This window comes from Fistularia commersonii, chromosome 25 (assembly GCF_037954325.1).
Source record: "Fistularia commersonii isolate RoL2024-O1a breed Wild chromosome 25, RoL_Fcom_v1.0, whole genome shotgun sequence".
NCBI lineage: Eukaryota > Metazoa > Chordata > Actinopteri > Syngnathiformes > Fistulariidae > Fistularia > Fistularia commersonii.
In genome coordinates this window covers 3,802,420-3,824,956 of record NC_141308.1, presented here as the reverse complement: position 1 = coordinate 3,824,956, position 22,537 = coordinate 3,802,420, and the positions used below count along the sequence as shown (strand labels likewise).

The 22,537-nt window shown below is 39.1% G+C and overlaps 3 protein-coding genes across 4 annotated transcripts in view; 2 read left to right on the top strand and 1 right to left on the bottom strand.

The window, feature by feature from the left end:
* Positions 1–3,871, bottom strand: part of LOC147218875 (laminin subunit alpha-3-like) — a 62,528-nt gene extending 58,657 nt beyond the window's left edge. Inside the window, exons 1-2 of the mRNA XM_086172099.1 lie at positions 3,593–3,871; positions 3,114–3,266 (exon numbers count right to left, since the gene is read on the bottom strand). Of these exons, the coding sequence (XP_086028225.1) occupies positions 3,114–3,266; positions 3,593–3,856 (417 nt within the window). The 5' untranslated portion in view covers positions 3,857–3,871. The remainder of the gene's footprint in view (positions 1–3,113; positions 3,267–3,592) is intronic.
* Positions 3,872–4,798: 927 nt separating this feature from the next.
* Positions 4,799–14,489, top strand: vps4b (vacuolar protein sorting 4 homolog B). 2 transcript variants are annotated; one of them, XM_086172094.1, is made up of 13 exons: positions 4,799–4,960; positions 7,422–7,533; positions 7,737–7,837; positions 9,153–9,264; positions 9,481–9,631; positions 9,789–9,847; positions 9,967–10,086; positions 10,220–10,376; positions 10,485–10,633; positions 12,278–12,359; positions 12,437–12,656; positions 12,769–12,909; positions 12,989–14,489. In XM_086172094.1, the coding sequence occupies exons 1-13, from the start codon at positions 4,940–4,942 to the stop codon at positions 13,088–13,090; spliced, it is 1,527 nt and encodes a 508-aa protein (XP_086028220.1). In that variant the 5' UTR covers positions 4,799–4,939; the 3' UTR covers positions 13,091–14,489. The 2 variants fall into 2 exon arrangements, with proteins under 2 accessions (XP_086028220.1, XP_086028221.1); XM_086172095.1 differs by lacking the exons at positions 4,799–4,960; positions 7,422–7,533; positions 7,737–7,837 and adding an exon at positions 8,136–8,301.
* Positions 14,490–14,727: 238 nt separating this feature from the next.
* kdsr (3-ketodihydrosphingosine reductase) lies at positions 14,728–22,323 on the top strand. The gene is made up of 10 exons (XM_086172351.1): positions 14,728–15,167; positions 15,804–15,893; positions 17,310–17,366; positions 17,514–17,579; positions 17,659–17,754; positions 18,062–18,253; positions 18,606–18,689; positions 18,783–18,866; positions 19,622–19,723; positions 19,826–22,323. Exons 1-10 carry the CDS (start codon positions 14,979–14,981, stop codon positions 19,943–19,945), a joined length of 1,080 nt encoding a protein of 359 aa, XP_086028477.1. The 5' UTR covers positions 14,728–14,978; the 3' UTR covers positions 19,946–22,323.
* Positions 22,324–22,537: the final 214 nt, after the last annotated feature.

Below are 22,537 nucleotides of genomic sequence, written 5' to 3'. Positions count from 1 at the left end.
CTTTTTTTCTGCTATCTAGCCACCATAGAGAGCATCAACAGATTCATATCACCCATCACCAATAGATACTATCCACATCAGTAAACTCTACATAGATATACAACACATTCAGTTAATAATGACAAAGCAGCCAATCCCGCACTTATTCAAACCATAATAGTCCTGCGCTAATTCAGCTCCTTAACCGCGATAGTTTGAAGCAGTTTATGCTCATCCGATGGGAGATAGACAGCAGTAAACCCTGGTATGTTTGCGTCACATGGTCTACCCTGGGCTCACTCAGGCAGATAAGCACATGCGGTCAGTGCTCCTAAAATACATTCACGTATTCACATACATGGTGTAAATGTTTACTAGAACAATGGATTGCCTCTTGTGTCCTGGAAATAGCTCAACAAGGGCAACATTTTCTGAAAAAAGAGCAAGGAATTGGTGGGAATGTGTGTTATAAAATCTGTAAAAATGTATACTTACTCTTGACATGAATAAATTATAAATGTGTAGTTTCAGTATAGAGAGTAATGCCATGTTCAGACTCTTGATGCTAATGCAATAGCAGTAAAATACCCTTTTTATTCATTTGGTGGACATTTGTTGGACAGAAGCTGGCAGAAAATCTCAAGGCTCATTTCCTGACTGAAAGTAAGATTTGTCATGGGTCAATGCTTTAGTTGTCAAGTGCAGGACTTGAGAAGGAATTGAAGCAGATGGGTCATTTAGAATAGGGGTTACGAAACTTTGTAAGCTCTGACCGTCCTCAAAATAGCGTGAAAGACTCACAAATGCCAAATACTTGATGTGCAAATGAGTTTTTAGATATCTCCACTGTAGCGATTGCATAACAGTAGCTTTTTTTTTCCATAATACTGTATACGTTTTATTGACCCTGGTATCAGCATTGCAGACGGCATTTGAATAGCAATGTTATTGCTCCATAGATAGATAGATAGATAGATAGATAGATAGATAGATAGATAGATAGATAGATAGATAGATAGATAGATAGATAGATAGATAGATGCAGTATGAAGCAAACAAGTACACTTTGCAATATAGATTTCCTAATTGTGAAATATTCAGGAAATACTTTTAGCATATGGATATGCAAATGTCTCATATTCACAATTAATTTAGAAGCACTTTCGACTATCACACATTATGTATCCTATTATACAGTACTTAGAAATTAATTCTTATTTCTCTTCATTCTTTACATATTGATTGTGAAGCATATCCTGTCTTGAGTTCCTTAGCATTTTTTAAAGAAAATCAATGCATACAAATAAGTAGATCAAAAGTTCAATGTTTACAATTTTAAGTGCTTAGTAGCTTTTATTTTATTTCAAAGTTTTGTTTAACATATTTGCATGAATTATCATGACAATAACCTGCTAGCTTCAAGCTTCTTTTATTAATTTGATATGACATCTTGACTTAATCTCACAACCCTAAACTACTGCCAATGACCCCCTGAGGGTCCTTATTCCAGATTTGGGAACTTTTGATTTAGAGAGTTCTATATTAATTGAATAATTGGTTATAATAAAAAATATATATATCTTTACTTTTGCTTGAGATTTTCCAGCTTTTCATTCGTCAACCGACACTTGGGCTTTTTTTAGAGTAGCTCTGTCCAAGCCACTGCCTTTGAACACCCCATTCAAATATACAAATCAACTTTACCATTATCTTGTATATCTACATTGAGCTTTGTAGATAAAAAGAGAAATCCCACCTGTGCGTGGCTTGAAAGAAACCACACAAGCCATTCAGGTGGGTCTAGCCCACATTTTTCATAAACCACATGATTTATTCTTTTCATTCAAAAAAGAAAAAAAACTACAAAGAGCACCAGGATTTGAATGAAGTAGTCAGACCTTGTATAATCATGGGATTACAACAGTGAGAAAACACCTGAATTAAAGTTATGTCAACGTGCAGAGACACATAAAAAAATCCAAATAAGAATTTTTAGAGGTTTCTGCTGCCTTATTAGACGATCATATTATGTCAATTTCTTTGTCTCTTGTGTCATCCATCATTAGAGAAGTGTTGTGAAACTTGGTGACAGAAAAAGCAGAGTATCAGTGTTAAACCTAAATCATTGTTAGAAGCATTCTAAAGACAACAATGCAGGGGTGGCAGGTGAGCATTGTTTACAGTTATGGGCTTTGTGTTTGATGCAGTAAAAGAAGAATGTGTGAGACAGGTGTGTGTGTGTGTGTGTGTGTATGTGTGCCGTTGGCCCAACTGGGGGGTGTGGTAGTGATGGATGGAAGGGCGTAGTGTGGTTGGTAGTCACAATCTGAAAGCCCCCCATGCTCTATATAGCACTACATAATGCAATAATGCTGCTTTCCCCACTCCCAAATAAACTGAGCATTACCACGTATTACTGTCAGACATCCCCGAAGGCCCTGCATGCATGCATCCTAAGCAGACCCTATTTTTAGCCTCAAAAGATCTTTGTTCACCAGTCAGACAAAATAGAAATTGAAAAGCCAACACCCATTGTGTGACACAGGGCCCTGTGGGGGCCAAAAATGTAAAATGTGCAAACAGGAGCTCTTTTGTAACTTTCTATTTCAAGTCCAAAACTAGTCAGAACCCTATCCACACAAGAAACCCTGGCCTCCACCTGCAATCCCTGAATCTGATTTAACATTCTTTTGATTCTTTATCCTGAGAGAGAATTCCTCTCTTTCCTCACAGTGAATGATTGAGCATGAGGAGCAATTTTATTGGCCATGGGCCTTACACTAACTTCTGCCAGGGACAGGGTCATGACAGAGGAATATTTGCCAGGCAAAGGGGTGTGAATCGTGGCAGGCACCCAGAAACAGGTCTTTATTCCCACAATAAATGCAAGCCGGGGTGATGAAGCGCAAACTTAAAACACCATCGTGCAATGCTTTTGGAATAAAACATTCCCCCTTGGCAATGTTTTCAAGAAAAACATTTGCACTTTGCACCAAAGACGGAGTTTGCAAATGAAATGCAGTGCCTTGGACATTCACACCAGCATTAACTGTTGGTGTGAATTACAAAACTAGAATCCCAGTAACATCCAGGTAAAGGGCTGTTCATGAGAGAATAAGGTCTGATAAGCTTACCTGTCCAAGATCCAGGGTGACGTTCACCACATTGTATCCTGCTCCCCTGGAGAGTGGCGGGCTCTGCCACCATCTCTCTGTCCCGTCGATAGCGTTGGTCACCGGGTGCGCTTTGTTTGGTTCCTCTGAGTTGCAGTAGTCACAAAACTGACCCTGAATGATGTCAAATTTTAGTTACTGACCGAACGGCGACTCTTAAAGAAAGATAAAACGCCTGTTTATTTCTCTTCTTTCTTCTTCTCGCGGCCAGGTTGATAGACTGTTAATGTTTGATTTATAAAGGCGATCAGATTAACTCCTGAGGGAAATGTTATTTTGGTCCTTTCTAAAACGCGGGGCTTAATATCGTTATTAAACTTTTGCCTGTTGTATAAGCCTTTTCTGTGAGGGTTTGTCTTTCCAATATTTCCTCTGCGCCAAAATGGATTAATCTGGGCTTTGGCACAATTACATCGAGTTTCATTCTTGATATCCTTTACCTGTATATTCTGGGTAAGAAGTGCAGTGGTGGGTCCTCCGACAAGCTTGCAGTACAGATCACTTCTCGATCTTCCAGCCTCATCCTGACCGCAAGTTGCTGTTGCAGAAACACTAGAACCCTGAGCCAGGTTGAAGTACGGAGGGCTCAAACTAAATCCCGTCAACTCATGGTAAGTTACTTGTCCCTCTGTTTCCCCGAGAAGTATTATCAAGCAGGTGAAATATGCCACGAATAGATGAGCTCCGCTTATCTTCCACGCCATGTTCTTCAGAGAGCCCTCCTGAAAGAGCCGCCGGCAGCGTGCACGTCTTGTCATCCACGGATCTCTGATGGGTTGCGCCATTTGCGCGCAGGGCTCTTTTGACGCGTCCATGAACTTCGACCGCGGCTTGTAGTTCATTGTCAGCCGCTGGGAGGAAATCTGTATCAGAAGGTTTTACAAATAATGAAAGTAATCTGAAACAACTTTCTTTTATATTTTCTTTGACTAATGTGATTTCGTTGCCTGCAACTACTGCTTATTTGCGCGTGTAAGACGCAGAAGAAAACAAACATGTTGGAGTATCAATCATCCGCCTGGAGGGAGCTAATGATATTTCCTTCTGACTCACAGCAACTGCACCTCTCATAATGTGAGTTTTAAAGTATCTTACATATTCGTTTAACAATAAATAAGCAATTAAAATGATAGTGCGCAAATACAATGTCAAAAGTTCCGAGTTTATTCAATACATTAAACAGCAGTAACCCAGAGTTGTTGTTTTTTTACACAGCTACTGATTTAGATAATCACATATTTAATGTTACACTTGGTTTGTTCTCAGTGACTTTATTTGAGGCTAAAACCAAACAGCTTCTATTTTTCCAACATGCGCGGGTTGCTGCGGTTCAGAACAAAAACCAATCCCGCGTCGCCATCTAGTGGAAAAAACACGCCATTACAGGCGCGTCTTTGGAAAAAAAATTGCGTGTATCGTTCAAGCACAAAACACAAGTCTCAGGTTTTCCGTGTCACCACGGAAACGACTGCTCCCAGAACAAGGGTTCAATTACTTTTGACACAAGTGCGCCAGACACTGCTACAAGAATTCTCGACGCTCTTAAAAAACTAAGAGATTGTTTTATATCTATATTTTTGACACAGAGACCGTGTTTGTCACATTTGTGACATTACAACAATCCGTGACTCACAGGCAGAAGGGATCCCGCCCATCCTCATTCCTGAAACCAGCCTGGCTGTCAGAACTGAGGAACGTCAAGGCAGCCGCCAGAAAGCTGAATAGAAGTGGCATGTTGTACGGAATTGGGAACTGAAAAAAAAAAGAAAAGATCACAGGTTTTTGTCATGGAGCCCACAAACCTCCAGGTAAGATCGATACGAGCTAGTGTTCCGGGTCCCCTGGATTGGACTGTTACAGTCGAATAGGAAACAAAAAGTGTCATAAATCTTGCACCAATACAGTCTGCTTTTAGTTCGAGCGCTCAGTTTCGTTTCGATAGAGTTTAATCACCGTGTGTGTGTGTGTTTGTGTGTGTGTGTGTGTGTGTGTGTGTGTGTGTGTGTGTGTGTGTGTGTGTGTGTGTGTGTGTGACAATATAATGATGAACTCAACTCGCCTTCCTTAAAATCTGTGTAATGTTTTTATCTATCTAAACTAACTAACTTGTAAACTTTTTGGATTAAATAAATGCACCTTCCCAGTGCAGATGCGTCTGGCGTAACAAACCCCCTACTTTATTTTGAATTGGCAGTCTCAGGGAAAGTGCATTTGTAGTATAAATATTAACTCTTTTAAAACAACCAGACAACAACTTCAGACAAAATGATACTATTGTACAAAACTTATTGAACTACATGCAGATGTCTCTTGAAATCCATCTTGCATAGGATTGTCCCTGTGAGTTTACTTTGTGGGATATTTCTTGGAGTTGAGTCTGGGTTTTTCCTGACAATAAGACAATAGCTGAGAACATGATCTGGTTTTACATTGTTATTTTCTTTATCATTGACATAATCTTGAAATCTCCAACCATCTCAGGAAGTCCCTCTGCAATCATCATGTTATCTGTTTTGTACATGTTGTTGTGGTTTTTGATCAGGATATCATGTCTTTTGGCCTTTTACTCATAATACAAGCCCTCCTTTGAACCTGGCAGGTGGCACCACAGCCACAGAGGTTTGTTGTTTGAAGAACCAGAATATATCTGGAAAGAGACTGGAGCCACCTGAGAGAAACCTGTTTACATGTCAATGCTGCCACAGGTCATCAAATGCTGATGCCCTGCGATATCTCAAAAGGTTTTGAGCGCAGCTTCAAGAAACTGAAAACTTCTCTGTTCTCCAGCAGCTCTCTGTTCACCAGACAACACCTCTATTCAGAACCTTTGAGATGGTTTATTTTGTGGAAAATGGATGACATTCACCCACCTTATTTAACAATCTCATTCATTCAATCATGAAATACTTTTATTCTTTTTTTTTTAGGCTGCTGGCTTCAGGAGCCACCACAACAAATAACTAGCGTCCATCTAACCCTCTTTTCTGCATCCTCTTCTTTCACATCACCAATGAATAACCTCTTTTGCTGTGGTTGGAACTCTTCCTCGAAGCAGAAGGCCCAGAGGAATAGTTTGACTATTATTGTCATTTAAGTAATGAAATGCAAGCATCCGTTATTGAGTCTCTCACTGATTCACTGATATTCTATCTATCTATCCATCTATCCATCTATCTATCTATCTATCTATCTATCTATCTATCTATCTATCTATCTATCTATCTATCTATCTATCTATCTATCTATCTATCTATCTATCTATACACACACACACACACACACACACACACACACACACACACACACACACACACATATATATATATCGAACATCAGGGAGGAACAGTGAGGAACAGTGAGGGTGAAAAATACACGACTAGAATTAAACAACAATATAAATTGTGACAAAAATGAATAGCAATGAATATAATAAATAAATAAAGATATGGAGGATGTGTGAGGGCTGGGACAAACAAGGATAAAAGAGATAGCAGAGTTCGGACATGACGTGAATGGGATAGTGTAGTGAGAGTGTGAAAGGTGAAAGATGTGATTGTGAGGGATGGTCCTCCAATCTAAATTCGAGGGATTATGTTAATGGACTTCTGTGCTAGTCGTGGATTGTCCACAACAAACACCATGTTCTGACATAAATGTGTAAACCTGTACACCTGAGGCAACAGTTCAATGATGTAGTCTTGTTGTCTGACTTGAACTCTTCGCTTGGGTGAAGACAGGGCCACTGTCGTGATTATTATCAGAATAAATCGGAATTAGAAGGCTTTTAATTGTCATTGAAAGATCGCGGTTATAACGGATTGTTAATGCTACTCCCCTGGAAATAGAAAATGAGAGATATAAAAGTACACATATATATAATATGTAAAAAGTATAAAAAAAGGACATGTTAATGAAAGAGAGCCCATGTGCATCTGGCAAGGTGATGACCACCTGGTTGTAACCTGGTTCCGACGGTGGGGGAGGATGCTGGTCAGACTTGGTAAATGCATTGTAAGGGGCTTTGTCTGTCGAAGTCCCTTGTCAGAAAGAGTTTCGGTGCCCACCTCTGACAGAGCTTCAACTATGGGATGGGAGACATTGAGTCCGAGTGGACCATGTTCTGTGCCTCCATTGTCAAGGCCCCGAACCCGCTGGTGGACCCCCGCCGTTAGGGATGCCGTCGAGCTGAGGAAGTCCTACCGAGCCTCCAGCGATTATTTTCCCTTGTCAAAGGAGTGTGGTAAAAACTTTGATTTTTCCTTCCTTCAGAAAGCAATTGCCGTAGCAAACAAGGCCTCGGAAGAGGACCAGGCTGGAAATTTTGAAGAGGCCATTCGCTCCTACCAGCATGCTGTGAAGTATTTCCTGCACATTTTAAAACGCAAGTAGCAGGTCACACACACCAGTAATAACACAATCCTAGACCACTTCCACAGTCTGCAAGGCCACTCGTTGCCTGGTAAACAAATAAACATCGGTATTAACAAGAGTATTTTCTCTTTCCTTGTATATTTGTCAGTTTAAATGGTTACTTTATATATATATTGGTGATTTAAAAAAAATATGTGTTTTCCCTCCCTCCAGGTGAACCCCAGGGTAAAGATGGCAACCAGAAGATCAGAGATAAATGTAAACAGTATCTGGACCGAGTTGAAGAACTACAGCAATATCTAGACAATAAAGAGGTTGATAAAAAGTTTTATTTTACTTTAATGTAGATCAGGGTCTCATCAGGAAATCAAAGAAATGTTAAAACCGGATGGCTAAGAATATTAATGGTGTCACTCATTTCAATGATCGGTTGTTTCGTCAACGTCGCGTTAAATAATGTATATTTTATTTTTGAAAGAAAAAGCGCTGCAATATCCTGAACTTCAAGAAAATGTAAGACATTGTGATCCTACGTCTTTACGTCATAACATTCCGTGCGTAAGAGTGTCCAAGTATCGACCTGTCAATGCGGAAGTTCCCTCCTAGTTTGTACTCGGCAGCGATCGGAGGAACGACAACAAAACTAAGAAAAGCCTTCTTTTTCCTACCAACAGTCTCCATATAAGGCTAAAACGCACGAAGTGTTTGGGAGGTTATTCATTTATTTTCACTGCTGGCTAAGTGATCGGCCCTTATGGCTACCAACAATAACTTACAGGTAAGAAACGTTGGAGGATCAACCCAGGCGCTGTCTAATTCTGTAACTTAACTTCGCTCACAGTGCCATTCCAGTTAAAGACTAAACTTCAAAAGTATGATCTATTTTGTCACTTTGAGCGGCTACTGTACTTTTTGAGTTATCTCCTGTTATAGAAGTATCAACGCGTGTTAGTCAACGTAGCATTAGCCGCTAACTAGCCGTTTTAGCTAATTTAGCAATAGCCAACGTCGCTGGTAAGTTTTTGTAACAACAAAAATAACCGACAGAAGTTCAATTTTTGATTGATATGTTAAGTAATACAAATGCATTTTCTTTGTTCACATTACCAGGATACCTATTTATCAGATTCACCCCTGAGTACAGGACGGTTTACTCTATGCACATCGTTGACTACTAGATTGTATTTGTGGGCCTGGGCAACGATACGTATTTTAAAAAGAACATAAAACAGTGTTTTACTTTAGTAGTCTTTCAAGTGAGTTAGGCTTTGTTATGCAGAGGAATTGAAAGAACGTGAAAAGTTGATTTAAAATCTGGTTCAGGCACTCCCTGTGTGAGAGGTGTCATAGAACAGGTGTAGCACGGATGCATGCATGTATTGGTAAATGTTTTACCTACTTACAAAACTTCACAACATAATTGGAAAATGATCTGACCAAAACAGAACCACTGACTTATGTCTGTGTTGACTGAAGTTACTGTCGTTCCTTACTTGTCTTTTTTTTTTTTTTTGCAGTGATAAAAAATGCAGCTATTAACAGCCCCAGCCATCAATAATTGTTTTTAGGTATTTGGATTGAGCATTGAAGGTTTTGATGCTACTTGTATTGCACTTGTCTTGATTTTAGAAAGCCATTGATCTTGCGAGCAAGGCAGCCCAAGAGGATAAAGCTCAAAACTATGAGGAGGCTCTGCGACTGTACCAGGCTGCTGTTCAGTACTTTCTTCATGTGGTGAAATGTAAGGCAAAAGTCAACGCATTGGTATTATTTGGACACCTTTTACACCTTCACAGAAGTAATAGCGACTACTATTCATGTCAGGTCTTGAACTATACAAAAAGACGTTATGAGATCTACATCAAATATATTTTGAAGTATGTGATATCCCTTAGCAAAACAAGCACTCAAGCTGTAATTTTTTGTTTTTTCAATGTTTTTTACTTATCTTTTACAGATGAAGCTCAGGGTGACAAAGCCAAACAGAGCATCCGAGCAAAATGTGCTGAATACTTGGACAGAGCAGAGAAGTTGAAGGAGTATTTAAAGAAGAAAGAGAAAGCACCTCCGGCAAAACCTGTCAAAGAGTCACAAGCTGATGACAAAGGGTGTGTTTAAAGGATGGGTTTTGTGGTATATTTTGATGCAAGATTATTGAGATCTGATGGAACATCAAATTTGTTTATATAAATTGAAAGAAAAGTATTATTCATGGGGAAAAAGTCTGATAAGAAGTACTTTTACCAATTTGACATTTGTGCCCAGAAACGAAAGCGATGAGGGTGACGATCCAGAGAAAAAGAAGTTTCAAAATCAACTCTCAGGTATTTTATTTACCTTTTTTAGCAAATCCTGGGGTCGCTGCATATTTTTATATGTTTTGGCTTACAGTAACACAATATTTGTAGTAATGATATTATAAAACAAAGTGCTGTATTTCTAGGTGCAATTGTTATGGAGAAGCCAAACATCAAATGGAATGATGTTGCTGGTTTGGAAGGAGCCAAGGAGGCACTGAAAGAAGCCGTTATCCTCCCAATTAAATTCCCACACCTTTTCACAGGTATTAAATATTTTGAACAAAAAATGGCACCAGTGGAACTTGAATCGTACTTGGGATTTGTGTACTACAGCTGACATAGTGTTGGTTTCTTTTCATCGGTCATTTTTCAATGTCTGCTTTGCTTCAATTTAAGGAAAACGTACTCCATGGAGGGGGATTTTGCTCTTTGGACCTCCAGGCACAGGAAAGTCATATCTGGCTAAAGCTGTTGCCACAGAAGCAAACAACTCAACTTTCTTCTCTATCTCATCATCTGATCTGGTCTCAAAATGGCTCGGAGAGAGTGAAAAGTGAGTCACGTTTTTGGTAATTCCTACAAGCGCAGGTTAACCTACATATAATTCATTCAATGGCACACCATGGTTTGCATTCATGAAAGGCTCTCCTCGGCACCCTAGGTTGGTAAAGAATCTATTTAGCCTCGCAAGGGAACACAAGCCCTCCATAATCTTTATTGATGAGATTGACTCTCTGTGCGGCTCAAGAAGTGAAAATGAGAGTGAGGCTGCACGTCGAATTAAGACAGAATTCCTGGTACAAATGCAAGGTATGTCTCGTGATAAACTGAAAATGGCACTCTCTAGTTTTTGTGACGACAACATAGGAGCTGTACTTTTACTGTGTCCGTGAAGGGGTTGTGCAACACCATCATGTCATGCAAAAATTAAAAAATAAAAAAGTAGAGAAAGTGAATTCATGGAATCAGACATTTTTAAATGTCCCCTGAACTGTTTAATGTTAATTTTGTTTTTTAATTTTCAATTCAGTGTAGTTTTATTTACAAGATGATAGTCATATTGCATTACCAGATATCTGTGAAAATTCTCAGTCATTCATTATCCATCGTATTGAATATCTATGGCAGGATATTTGGTGACATGTTATCAACATATGTGTTACTGTAGAAGTTCAGGCTGTGAACAGACTAAGAAATCTTATTGTAATTAAATCACACAACATGCTATGCTGGTCAGCATGGCAGTGTTTTATCAATGACTTTTCAGAAGCTAATACTCCATTTTTATGTTGTAACAATTGATTCATTACTGCTGATCTTTGTTCTCCGTCTTCATTTTGAAGAAAGACTGTAAGTCTCTGAAGTTTTTTGACTGGGAGTATCAGGATAGTTGCACTATTAAAGTATCACAGTCAGTCTACACAACAGACAGAATGGCCCCGCCCTGCAGAACCCCACAGCGCGTGTCTTTATTATCACGTTTTGCCCTTATGTCACACACAGACTCACAAGGTGTGTCAGAAGGTGTGTTTGGAAGGACATACTTTCCTATATGTAATTTTGCTTTTTGTTGGCTTCTTGGTTAGTCAAGAAACAGGTCAGATGGATCATAAAATTTTCAGACAAACCTTTGTGTCATTGTTTGGCAGTAGATGTCCCTCTTTTTTCACGTTTTTATTTTTTGCTTAGAAAAGCAATAAGAATGATAAGAATGAGGAAACCAGAAACTCTAAATGAATTCAGACTTCACAGGGAGCCTACAGGCGAGAAGCTTGTTACTGTTGATGAGAAAACAAATGTTCTGTCGTCAGTCATCAAGGTGAAGCTGAAATTATTTTGTTTTTTCTGATGAAAACTTACTGACAAGTGGCCTAAAACCAAATTAAAAATAAATAATAAATAAATAAGAATTACATATATCCATAGGCTTTTACCATCACTTACTTCATCATGGAACAGCAGCCCTTTACAACTCGGTGTCATGTATATTAGGGTAATAGTCTCATTATTAGTGGCAGTTTGGATTGTTTTCATTCATTGTAAGACATGAGGTTGTTTCTTAGTGCAGTATTATATTAACATTATTTATCTTTTAATAATTTTGATTTATTTTAATTGTTACTGTAATTGTCATGTTGCTACTTTTTAAATTGGATGGCTATTTTGCTGATGTTAAGTAACAGTTGTTTTCAGTTTTTTGGTGTTCACAATTCCTTCACAAATGCATGTTTTTTTCCTTTGTGATTTTTGCTTTTTTTTTTATAACGTTAGAGAAGTATATCACAGGAGATCTCTAAACACCGTACTAAATGTGAGCCAAAAGTATTAAAGTTGAAAAAAAAAGCACAAATATTTATATTTACGCTGTCAGTTTGACATTAGGTGAAAAAAATGCTGCAGTTTCTATTGAAATATAACATTCTAAATTGTTTTTATTGTGACCTTGATTCACAGGTGTGGGAAATGACAATGAAGGAGTGCTCGTTCTTGGGGCAACAAATATCCCTTGGACTCTAGATTCTGCCATCAGAAGAAGGTACTTGACATTATTTTGATTAAGTTGTTTGTATACCTATTTGTGTCATTTACCTAATTCTACTTTGATAATACCAGATTTGAGAAGAGGATCTACATCCCACTGCCTGAAGAACATGCCCGCTCCTTTATGTTCAAGCTCCATCTGGGTTCCACCACCACTAGTGTCTCAGATGCTGACTTTGTCACTTTGGGAAAGAAAACAGAGGGGTACTCGGGGGCAGACATCAGTATCATTGTCAGAGATGCACTAATGCAGCCTGTTCGAAAGGTTCAGTCAGCAACCCACTTCAAACGGGTAAGCCTTATAATATTATTTGTTAATGGCTTTTGCTTAATGTGTTATATCTATCAGTAGTTGTCTGTTTTATTGCTCCCTTCACATGTTGTGAAAAATTGTGGCTCACAAGGTACGTGGACCATCAAGAGATGATCCCAACATTATTGTAGATGACCTTTTGACTCCATGCTCACCTGGAGATCCCAATGCATTTGAAATGACATGGATGGAAGTTCCTGGTGAAAAGCTATTGGAGCCTGTTGTTTGCATGGTAGGAAACCATATATATTTCCCCCAAATTTAAATAATATGACTAAACACAAAGATTCAATATATTTTCTTCTTTTTAGGGGGATATGCTGAGATCTCTGTCCAACACGAAACCCACAGTTAATGAACAAGATCTGGAGAAACTGAAAAAATTCACAGAGGATTTTGGACAAGAAGGCTAGGTGCAATCTTAAATCACCGTAAACCAAAGCAAAGGAATTATGATTGTCTCTTTACTGTCTTCTTCTTTTTTGATTTACTTTGTCTCATCTAACTATCCATGAAGCACAATGGATTAGCATAATTAATGGGACAGATTACTTGTCTGTTTCACAGAGCTGATAACAGCAACAAAGGCAGTTTTTATATTATCCTCATTACTATCCAAAGATTATGAAATATTCTGCATTTATACTGGCCTGCTAAAAGATTTAATACCATTTGGAGAAATTATGGGGTTCCTTGACACATGCACTAAAAAAATGGATCTTGGAATGAAATGGATGGAATTTTCGAAACTAACATTAGATATGCTCAGCATCTTTGCAAACAGTGAATAAATATAACTTATTTTATTTTAGGAACGACTATGTCCTTTGGTTCGGTCGGTAAATCTCACTGGACAAATGCATATCCCTTATATTTTTTTCTATTTTGTATTCAGGAAAAACAAGCATTTTATAGTGTGTACTGTATTCTGTGGAATGTATTAATCGTAGGCAAGAGAAAGGCATGAGGTTGCAGGATTTGTTGTGTTAACGAATCCATTTATAGTTTTAAGGTGGTAGACACAATGGTTGTAAGACCTATGGAAATACTCAGGATGGAAGCTACTCTGGACCCCACTTTGAGCAATTTTGGATTGTCTATCTAGTTCCTCCATATGTGCTTTTTATTGACACTAAAATTTGAATTCAATACAGCGGATTAGGGTTGATCACCAAATGTGCATTATTGCTTTATTTTTGGCTATCTCAAACATTATTACTTGTCTCTTAGCTGATGTTTTTTTTTTCCACAATCTAGTGTACATATGTTTGATTTTTATCCACAGACATTACTGGTTAAAATTAAAAGGATTGCATGGACTAAGCCTTATATTTAGATATTCAGGATTTACATGATCCAAGACTGGTGTTGAAGTTGAATACCAATGAGAGATCCTCTTGTATATTTCATTAAATGGAAGTGCATCTCAAAATACGAACTTTATGTAGCCATACATGTGGCACTCTGCACCATGTGCCTTCCCCTGAAGCTGCGTGATTATTTTTTTATCGGTTTCTGAACTATTTGCAACACTTGGGTATGAAGCGCATTGTCACAGTGACTAAAAAATGTAAAATAATTGCACATTTCATGTAGGCTCTTTTAGAACTAGTATACGAGTTTACTCCTAATATCTACTCCTCTCAAGCCATGCAAACTGTTCTGAGTTCTGCTGGCAATGTCTCTTCTTTTACTGTACATTTCTCAACACATACACCCAACCTGTGAGTATTTTGTTTATCAAGAGGTCACCTGTTCATATTGTAGCCCCTCTTTTTCCATTTCTGTTATGTAAATAAAAGGTTGTAGCTACCTTGAGAATCTTACAGTCTTTTTTTTTTTTCAAGTTATTCTTTGTCAACAAGGGTATCCAATTGAAATAACATACATACTGGGTGGATCCAGCAACAGGGAGGGCGACACTGACGAAGGAGGGGAGCGACGCGTTGCATTGTGGGAGTTGTGGTTTCGCGACCCGAGCGTTTTGTGGAATTGTTGAAAAGGGGCGTTATGAGAACTACAAGGACCAGGCATGACTGACGCGTTCGCTTGCTGTACCGATGGATTTGTTTTGGTGAACGCAGGCTGTGCTTTGTCACGGGGTGTTGAGGTTCAATACGGTAATTTAACCTGACCGTTATTGACGTTTGACTGGCCACCAAACCCCGACACAACTCCTCCTCCGAGGGCTGCGTTTCGCCACCCCTCCCGAGGTCTCCGACTGCCTCCTAGCTCGGTTGACAGCCCCGTGAACCTGGCCTGCTAGTTAGCAAACAAGCTAACGATTGCCAGAATTCACCCATGTCCTCTGAAGAAGGGTTGAGCTCAACGATCACGGACTGGCTTTTCATCAATTCCTGGTGGCTCCTACTGCCCTTCATCATGCTCCTCGTAGTCGCTGCTTTTATCGTGGCCTTTGTGTTGCTGTTATACATGATATCGCCCCTTATTAGTCCCAAACCCTTGAAACTAAACGGGGCCCATGTCGTGGTAAGTGCACCACATTGCTATTTCGCATCCGACCAGGCCGTTATATTCCAGACTGTCATTACAAAAACATGTATTCCTGTATAGAATTACGATTACGGTAGCTTGTGCAGTTTGCATATACCCATGGGCACTGGCGTGGTAGTTATAAGAGCTGCTGTAATATAATTATTCCGATGTTTATAGTTCTCTTGATTGTGGCGTAGTATTTAACGGTCTCCCAACTTATCAGTTACGACATGTGACCTTACACGAAGGCTTAAAAGGCATACGCTTAATGTTTAGGTGTTAAATAGCCAAACAGTTTCCATAATCTCGGAAAATACATAAATACACTTGTACGCATGTATGTATGTGTATTTATATACATGATTCTACGTTATTTAAATGAAAGCCTGCGTCCTGTCAGCGAGCAGTTAGATGCCTTAACAGCCATAACTTCTCACCTTTCGTGACCGGCTTTTGTTGTACCTTTGTCCACTATAAGAAGTGTAATTTTACTATTTTAAACAACTAGATGTGACCCGACTTGTACATGGAAATTATTTGTGGTTGTATTTTCTTTCAGAAGCGACCCCCAGTCAAAGTTAGAAAAATGTTAGAAACATGACTAGATTGTCTCATCATGTAAATATACAGGTAACCGGTGGATCAAGTGGAATAGGAAAATGCATTGCGGTGGAGTGCTACAGACAAGGAGCTTTCATTACTTTGGTGGCACGTGATGAGGTTAGTGAAGAATAAAACCATTGGTCATATGTTTATGTCACAGTGAGCCTACGCAATATATTCCTATAAAGAAAAAGCTCTTTTCCAGGTCATTATGATAATCTACTTTCATCCATCTTTTGTTTTCTGTTTTTTGGGAGCGTGGGGCTCAGAATGGAAACATCATTACTCAGGATTTTCTAGCATTATAGGGGTGGACAAATGGGCAAACTTATTGAGAGGCTGTTTTTTTCAAAAAAGTCGTATATTTTAAATGATATTTGCTGAGGCATGGAAAATCAGATGCACTACACAAATAAATAATATTAACATGTCCCCGTCAGGATGAGGACCTTTCATTACCAATTCACAAGTCAATAAAAGAAAAGTCAGTACAGTTTCATGGCTCTGACCTTATATCATTTTGGTCATTATCAAAAATTCCCCAAAAATAATTTGATAAAATGGGTGTTGCTTGAGCCAGATCTGAGACCTAAAATACACCTGGTGGTGCAACCTGGACACATCTTCAGTGACTCTCCTGAGATCACTGGGTGTTTCGGGTCTTAGTCATACACCCTCACTCGGGCGACCCAGCCAGGGTTGATAATTCCCTCGACTTGTGTCCAGGTAGCACACTACACTGCGCCTCCCCCCTTTTCAACCAGAGCCACCGTGAAGCCTTCTCAGCTGCTTCCAAGATGATCTTGGTGGCTCTTCGCCTCTGCAGTCAGCAAATCCCTAGGAGTCCAAGGGCATGATGTAGGGATCTACATCATAGGGATCATAGTCTTGAATCCGAAAGTTCCTTGTTCAATTCCTGCGCTCCTGCTAACCTGTTGATATGGTGTTGAGCAATGCACTGGACCCTTAACAGCTCCCCAGGCTGGCTGCCTGGTTCATCCATCATGGGTTAAAATACAAAAAAAAATATGTTAAGGGATTAGTAGAGTATTTGGAATAAAACTGAAAATTTCAAATGATTTTTCCTCAACATTACTTTCACTTTTTCCCCTGTTGAAGTAATTTTGATTTATTGAGTGCTCTTTGCTACTCATAAGGTTTTTTTCCTTATTTAATTATTTTCAGATTACTTGTTGTGGATTTTTCACTTGAATTGCTATTTCACTTGAATTAGAAAATTGAATTAATGAGCAAAAATTTGATTACCAAATTTGCATAAATGAGTAAGTAAATCATTAAATCAAATTAGCTAAGCATTTTGAAAAAGTCATGACTTTTACATCCATCCGTCTTTGGATGTTTCTGGATGTTGACAGAAAATTTTTTTTCAAAAATATATGGTAAATGTTGTTTTAAGATCCGTACACTGCCGTACCCTTTATACATTGTGCATTTTAAGGGATAACTTGTTAACTTTCAGGCGTAGGCTCGAGCATACCTTGTAAATTATGCAAATGTTTTCCTTCCTTGTAGGCTAAGTTGCTTCAAGCAAAGAAAGAGGTGGAGAAATTCGCCATCAATGACAAGCAGGTAAGTTCAGATGTTTCTGTGTGTTATTAGTTTGTTAAGCCAACTGCTCATGGTTCATCCATGATGGAAAGATTATTATTATTATTAAATTCAACACAGTAGCCGCTGCCATTTTTGCGTAACATCTTGAACATTTGCTCTTCCCAGGTGGTGCTTTGTATATCAGTAGATGTTTCCAGTGATTACAGTCAAGTGGAAAGTGTAATTAAACAGGTAATGGTAACAGCTGACTAACTCAGATTCTTGTAACATGTTCCTGCCGTACTGAAGTGGGTTTTTTCCTGCAATGCAGGCTCAAGAGAAACTAGGGCCTGTTGATATGCTTGTGAATTGCGCTGGAACATCATTTTCTGCAAAGTTTGAAGAAGTGGAGGTGGACCGTTTTAAAGTAGGTATCAATTGTCAGTAACGATTACCTAGGTTGTAATGATTAAAAGTATTCAGTGATCAAGGCTTATTTTTACTGATTAGGGGAAGAAAACAATGCTTATTTTACAAATGTATCATTCTCACTCACTGGGTCAGTTTAGTTAATGCATGTTTTCCTCTAAAGAAGGCACAGATTACATTTTTAGCAAGGTAGATATGAAATCTCTTAGAGGTTTGGAAATATTTTGCTGCAATATTCATTTATCTTGACTTTAGAATTGCATTTCTATTGTGGAGTTTTAAGACCACTCGCCTCATTTCAACAGCGGCTGATGGAAGTCAACTACTTGGGTAGTGTTTATCCAACGCGTGCTGTCATAACCACCATGAAGGAGCGAAGAATGGGCCGCATAATGTTTGTGTCCTCTCAGGCTGGCCAGATAGGTCTGTTTGGATATACAGCCTACTCCCCATCTAAGTTTGCCCTGCGTGGATTGGCAGAGTCACTACAAATGGAGGTGAGCTTTTGGCCTCTACTAATTGAATATGCTTAGACAAGGCACATACTCATAAAGACAACCTCATTATAGTAAGTGAAAATATTTCATCTTGTGATTGTTCTTCCATTTCTTAAGATGTTGAGCGGACTTAAATCTCCTCTGTATGAATAGTGTGATGTGACAGTTATTGAACAACTGGCGTTAAACAAAAGAATTTATCATCTTGTGAATTAAGTGCCAACAATTGTTTAACTCAGAGGGTAAAAATATGGATGTTATGGAATGGAATAAGGTTCATTTGTATGAAATAATTAGTTTTATCACATCCTCCTAGTAAAAACATCAACAAAATGTTGTTGTTCAACCACAGATAAAGCCATACAACATCTATGTGACAGTGGCCTACCCCCCTGACACAGATACCCCAGGACTAGCTGAGGAGAACAAGACAAAGGTAAAAGATATAAATTTTCCAAAATGGTTTATGTTGTTCTGCTCAAAACTGACACCTCTCTATTTCGTTTACTTGTCTTTCTTTTTCTTTTAGCCACTAGAAACAAAATTAATCTCCGAAACCTCTGGGGTTTGTCAACCAGACCAAGTGGCCAAAATTGTTGTTCGTGATGCAGTGGTAAGAAACTGAGCTCACTTGCTCAGGGCCCACCCTTCCTCTCATGTAGTTCTGATTGTCCAGGGTCCTTTCACACCTACACTACCTTCTTGTGATCCCAACTTTGGTTTTTCAGATTGATTCAAGCTAAGATCAGAAGTGTGATAACTGACAGGGCAAGCAATTGGCCGATGACATTTCAGGACTAGGTTCATTTGCAGGTTAACACCAGTTTGCCGCACGTAAAAAACAAACACAGACCCTGTCCTGATAAAGGGAGCAGTTGAGATTGTGGAGGCGCTCTCCTCTGAAAAAGAAAGGGGGAGCCTGCAACATGCTGATTAATTACACGTCATGGAGAAGGTAGATAGATAAATGAAGCGTCAGACCTGGACCTTATTCGTGTCACAGTTTTAATTATTTTCAGCCCATTTATCTTTTGCTTTTATAATTTCATGTGGCATGAAAACATAGTGTTGCAGAAGCAAATGTAATATCTCGTATGTGCTCAATTTTCTGTGACAATGTAAGTGACAAAGAATTTTCCAATGGAAACATTTTTGTCAAACAGATTTAACCACCTGTAAGACATTGCGTGGTTTGATTACAAAAGTGTGATCGGCCCAACAGAATGGTGTGAACACCAAGGTGTCTTAATGAAAACTACAACGAATTAGCAGTTTACCGATTTCATAAAGACAATAGTTGTAAAAGTCCTGTTGCTGTTTTCTTGGATGTTGTCAGTTCGACAAATATTTTTCTGTATGCTTGTACAGCAGGGGAACTTTAACAGCTCTGTGGGTCCTGATGGATACATGCTGTCTTCTCTCACATGTGGAATGTCACCAGTCACCTCCATCACTGAGGGTCTGCAGCAGGTACAGCCATGTGTATTATACAGACCTCCCTCCGAATTTGAATATGCACTGGGTTCTGCACTGATGAATATTTTCAACTGTATTGTGGGCTTGTCTTTACAGATTGTAACCATGGGATTATTTCGCACAATTGCCCTCTTCTACCTGGGTAGTTTTGACAGTATTGTGCGCCGCTGCATGATCCAGAGGGAGCAGTCGAAAGCTGCTGACAAGAGAGAATAACGACTGCCTTACCTACCTAACACCCTGATGACCCCTTCAGCCCTCCCTCTCCAACTGTGCATAACCATTGGTGGGCAAAAGGCCGAGCTTTGAGCACATTTCTGGTATCCACAGGTTGGATGAAAAGAAAGAGGCAGATGTTTACTATTTGCTTGTACAGTAAAGCAGCTCCTCCATAGGAATTTTTTATTTCTCTGTCCTCTCAATGCATTCCAGTGACTCTTCAATTTAATGTGTCCGTGCTTTTTGCGGGAGCAGCCTTACTTTAGAGGAATGAGTGCAGAGTTAACATCCCACTGGATCATTTCAAAGTAGGTGCACTACATCAACAACTGATCACACAGATAGCAGGCCTTTGTGCGTTGTGCAGTGTTGTTTGTTTTTTTCCTCACAGGGGAAAAGCAATACCTTGTCTGACTGGTTGTGCCAAATTCGACCTGAAATTCTTTCCCACCAGGGGCTATAGTCAAAACCAGAATAGCTGCCCTTTTGTCATGCTGGTGTGTATTTCACAAAACCTGTCCCACTTTGTAAAAATTTACAATTTCCACTGAATAAGCCGCTTCTCCCTCAACCTTTTCATACCATAAGTCTTTGCAGGCAAAGCACATTCCTTTTCCTGAATCACCTCTGTGTTTGAAACCAGTTGTGACCCTCAGCGTACTGTCAACGCTGTGGGATATCGTGTTCGTGTACACTCAGCGAGCCTAGATGTGATGGTCATCAACCTCAAACTGCAACACTTACTTTTAAGTACATTTTTAAAGTACATCTACATTTCAAAATTACAGATGCGAGTGGGAAGAGGAGTTTTGGTGGATTGATGTGTTTGTGTTTGCTGTGACTGAGCCAAGCCCCATGGAGAGCAAAGCCATTGGATTTTTGTCTGCTGAGTAAACACCAAATTATTTTCTTCCCAGAAAGCAGGTACTTATTGTTTAAAGCCATGATGTTAATGCATGAAAGAAACACCAGCTCAGGTGATGTGAATTTATACCATTTAATTTGAAGACTACGGTAAATATATTTTTCCCCTGCCCTGTTTTTTTGTCAAGATGTGTAGAAGGAAGCATATCATTTTACATGCAGTAGTATGTGTCAGTGCACAGAATATTTAGCCACACCAGTGACGTTCCAGGTCTGATGCTCATGTTTTGGTAAAAAAAAAAAAAAGAAGAAGGGGGTAATACACAACTCGCTGGTTCGGGTTGTGTCCCTGATGACCAAGTGGGGGCGCCAGTGATGTTTAACATGAGGGGCCAAAAGAGATGAGGGGCAGTGTGGACTATGATCTTTGTCCCTCCACTTCTGACATGTGTTCACCTTGTCATGCACAGTTGGGACTTCCCAAAATGGCATTTTTGATTCCCTCCTGATTTCTGTCAAAGCCTTGGCGAGGTAGGGGTGTATTTATCCTTTTTACCCTGTTTTATAGAGGGAAAGGGAAATAGTACAACGTTGACCCGTGAGTCTTCCTTTGGTCCATGGCAAATGGGGAGAATGTAATTCATTACAAAGCATACAAATCAGAATATAGGAATCTTATTTTTAAATACACGAATATTTGAATGCCAAAATGTGTTGAGACAATTTCTGTACATTTTATTTGAGATTTATTTTGATGTTGCTGCTCTGTTAATGGTTATTTGCTAAAGCTGAGGAGATGTGTGGGGACCCATTCTAAGCCTTAAGACATGACTACTGATAAAGCTAAAGCTACAAGAATGGACCTGTCCGCAGTGCAATGTGACTTGACCCACACATGGTTTACCTGTTCATTTAATGCATTTTCAGCGTAAAATGCCAACTGTTTATTTTTTTTTTTGTGTGTGTATTTTATCAATGCTAGTGAAAAAATGCCTTAACTGACATCCAAGATATGAAAGTGAGAATGGATGACTTATGTTTGACGATGTTCTCATTTGATATTGGTTCAAAGGCACACTGTCCAGCACTCAAACCATTTTTGTTATTGTAAATTTATTGCTCTCAAAAGTTTTGTCTTGAGGTAGCAACACATAGTTGATAGAACCTGTAGCCCATAACAAATGCATTTATGTTTTAACACCTTTTTAAGCTATGCAAAGGAATCTAATGCTTACGATATGTTGAACATACAATCAGGATTTGGTTTGCATAACAGTCATGCTGTCGTCGTCCCCCCCCACCTCTCCATTTAATAGCATGGTATCATCTTAAAAAAGGTAAGGCATACTACACTCTTTAAGTTTGTAACTTTTTTTTTCTGCCAAAAAGGAAAAAAAAACAAAACAACCTAACATCGTTCACCTTGTGTGCCATAGAAGGAAAATGTCAGAAACTGAATCGTTTGTTTGTCTTATTTTTAGAGGATGAAATAAAATACCTGTGGGAATTAACATCCAGTGCCTTCTTTCTCCACGACTGATGATTGATGCCGGTGGCCCTAGATATCCTCTTGCTCCCACTGCACTCCACTCCCATGTCGTCCAAAGCAAGTAGTGTGGAATAGAACTTATACAGAGTTTTAGATGGCTTCTGGCCACACAAAAAAATGCATTTATTGATCTGCGAAGGGACATTTGAGACTTGTGCACAATGGGATTCTCTCTG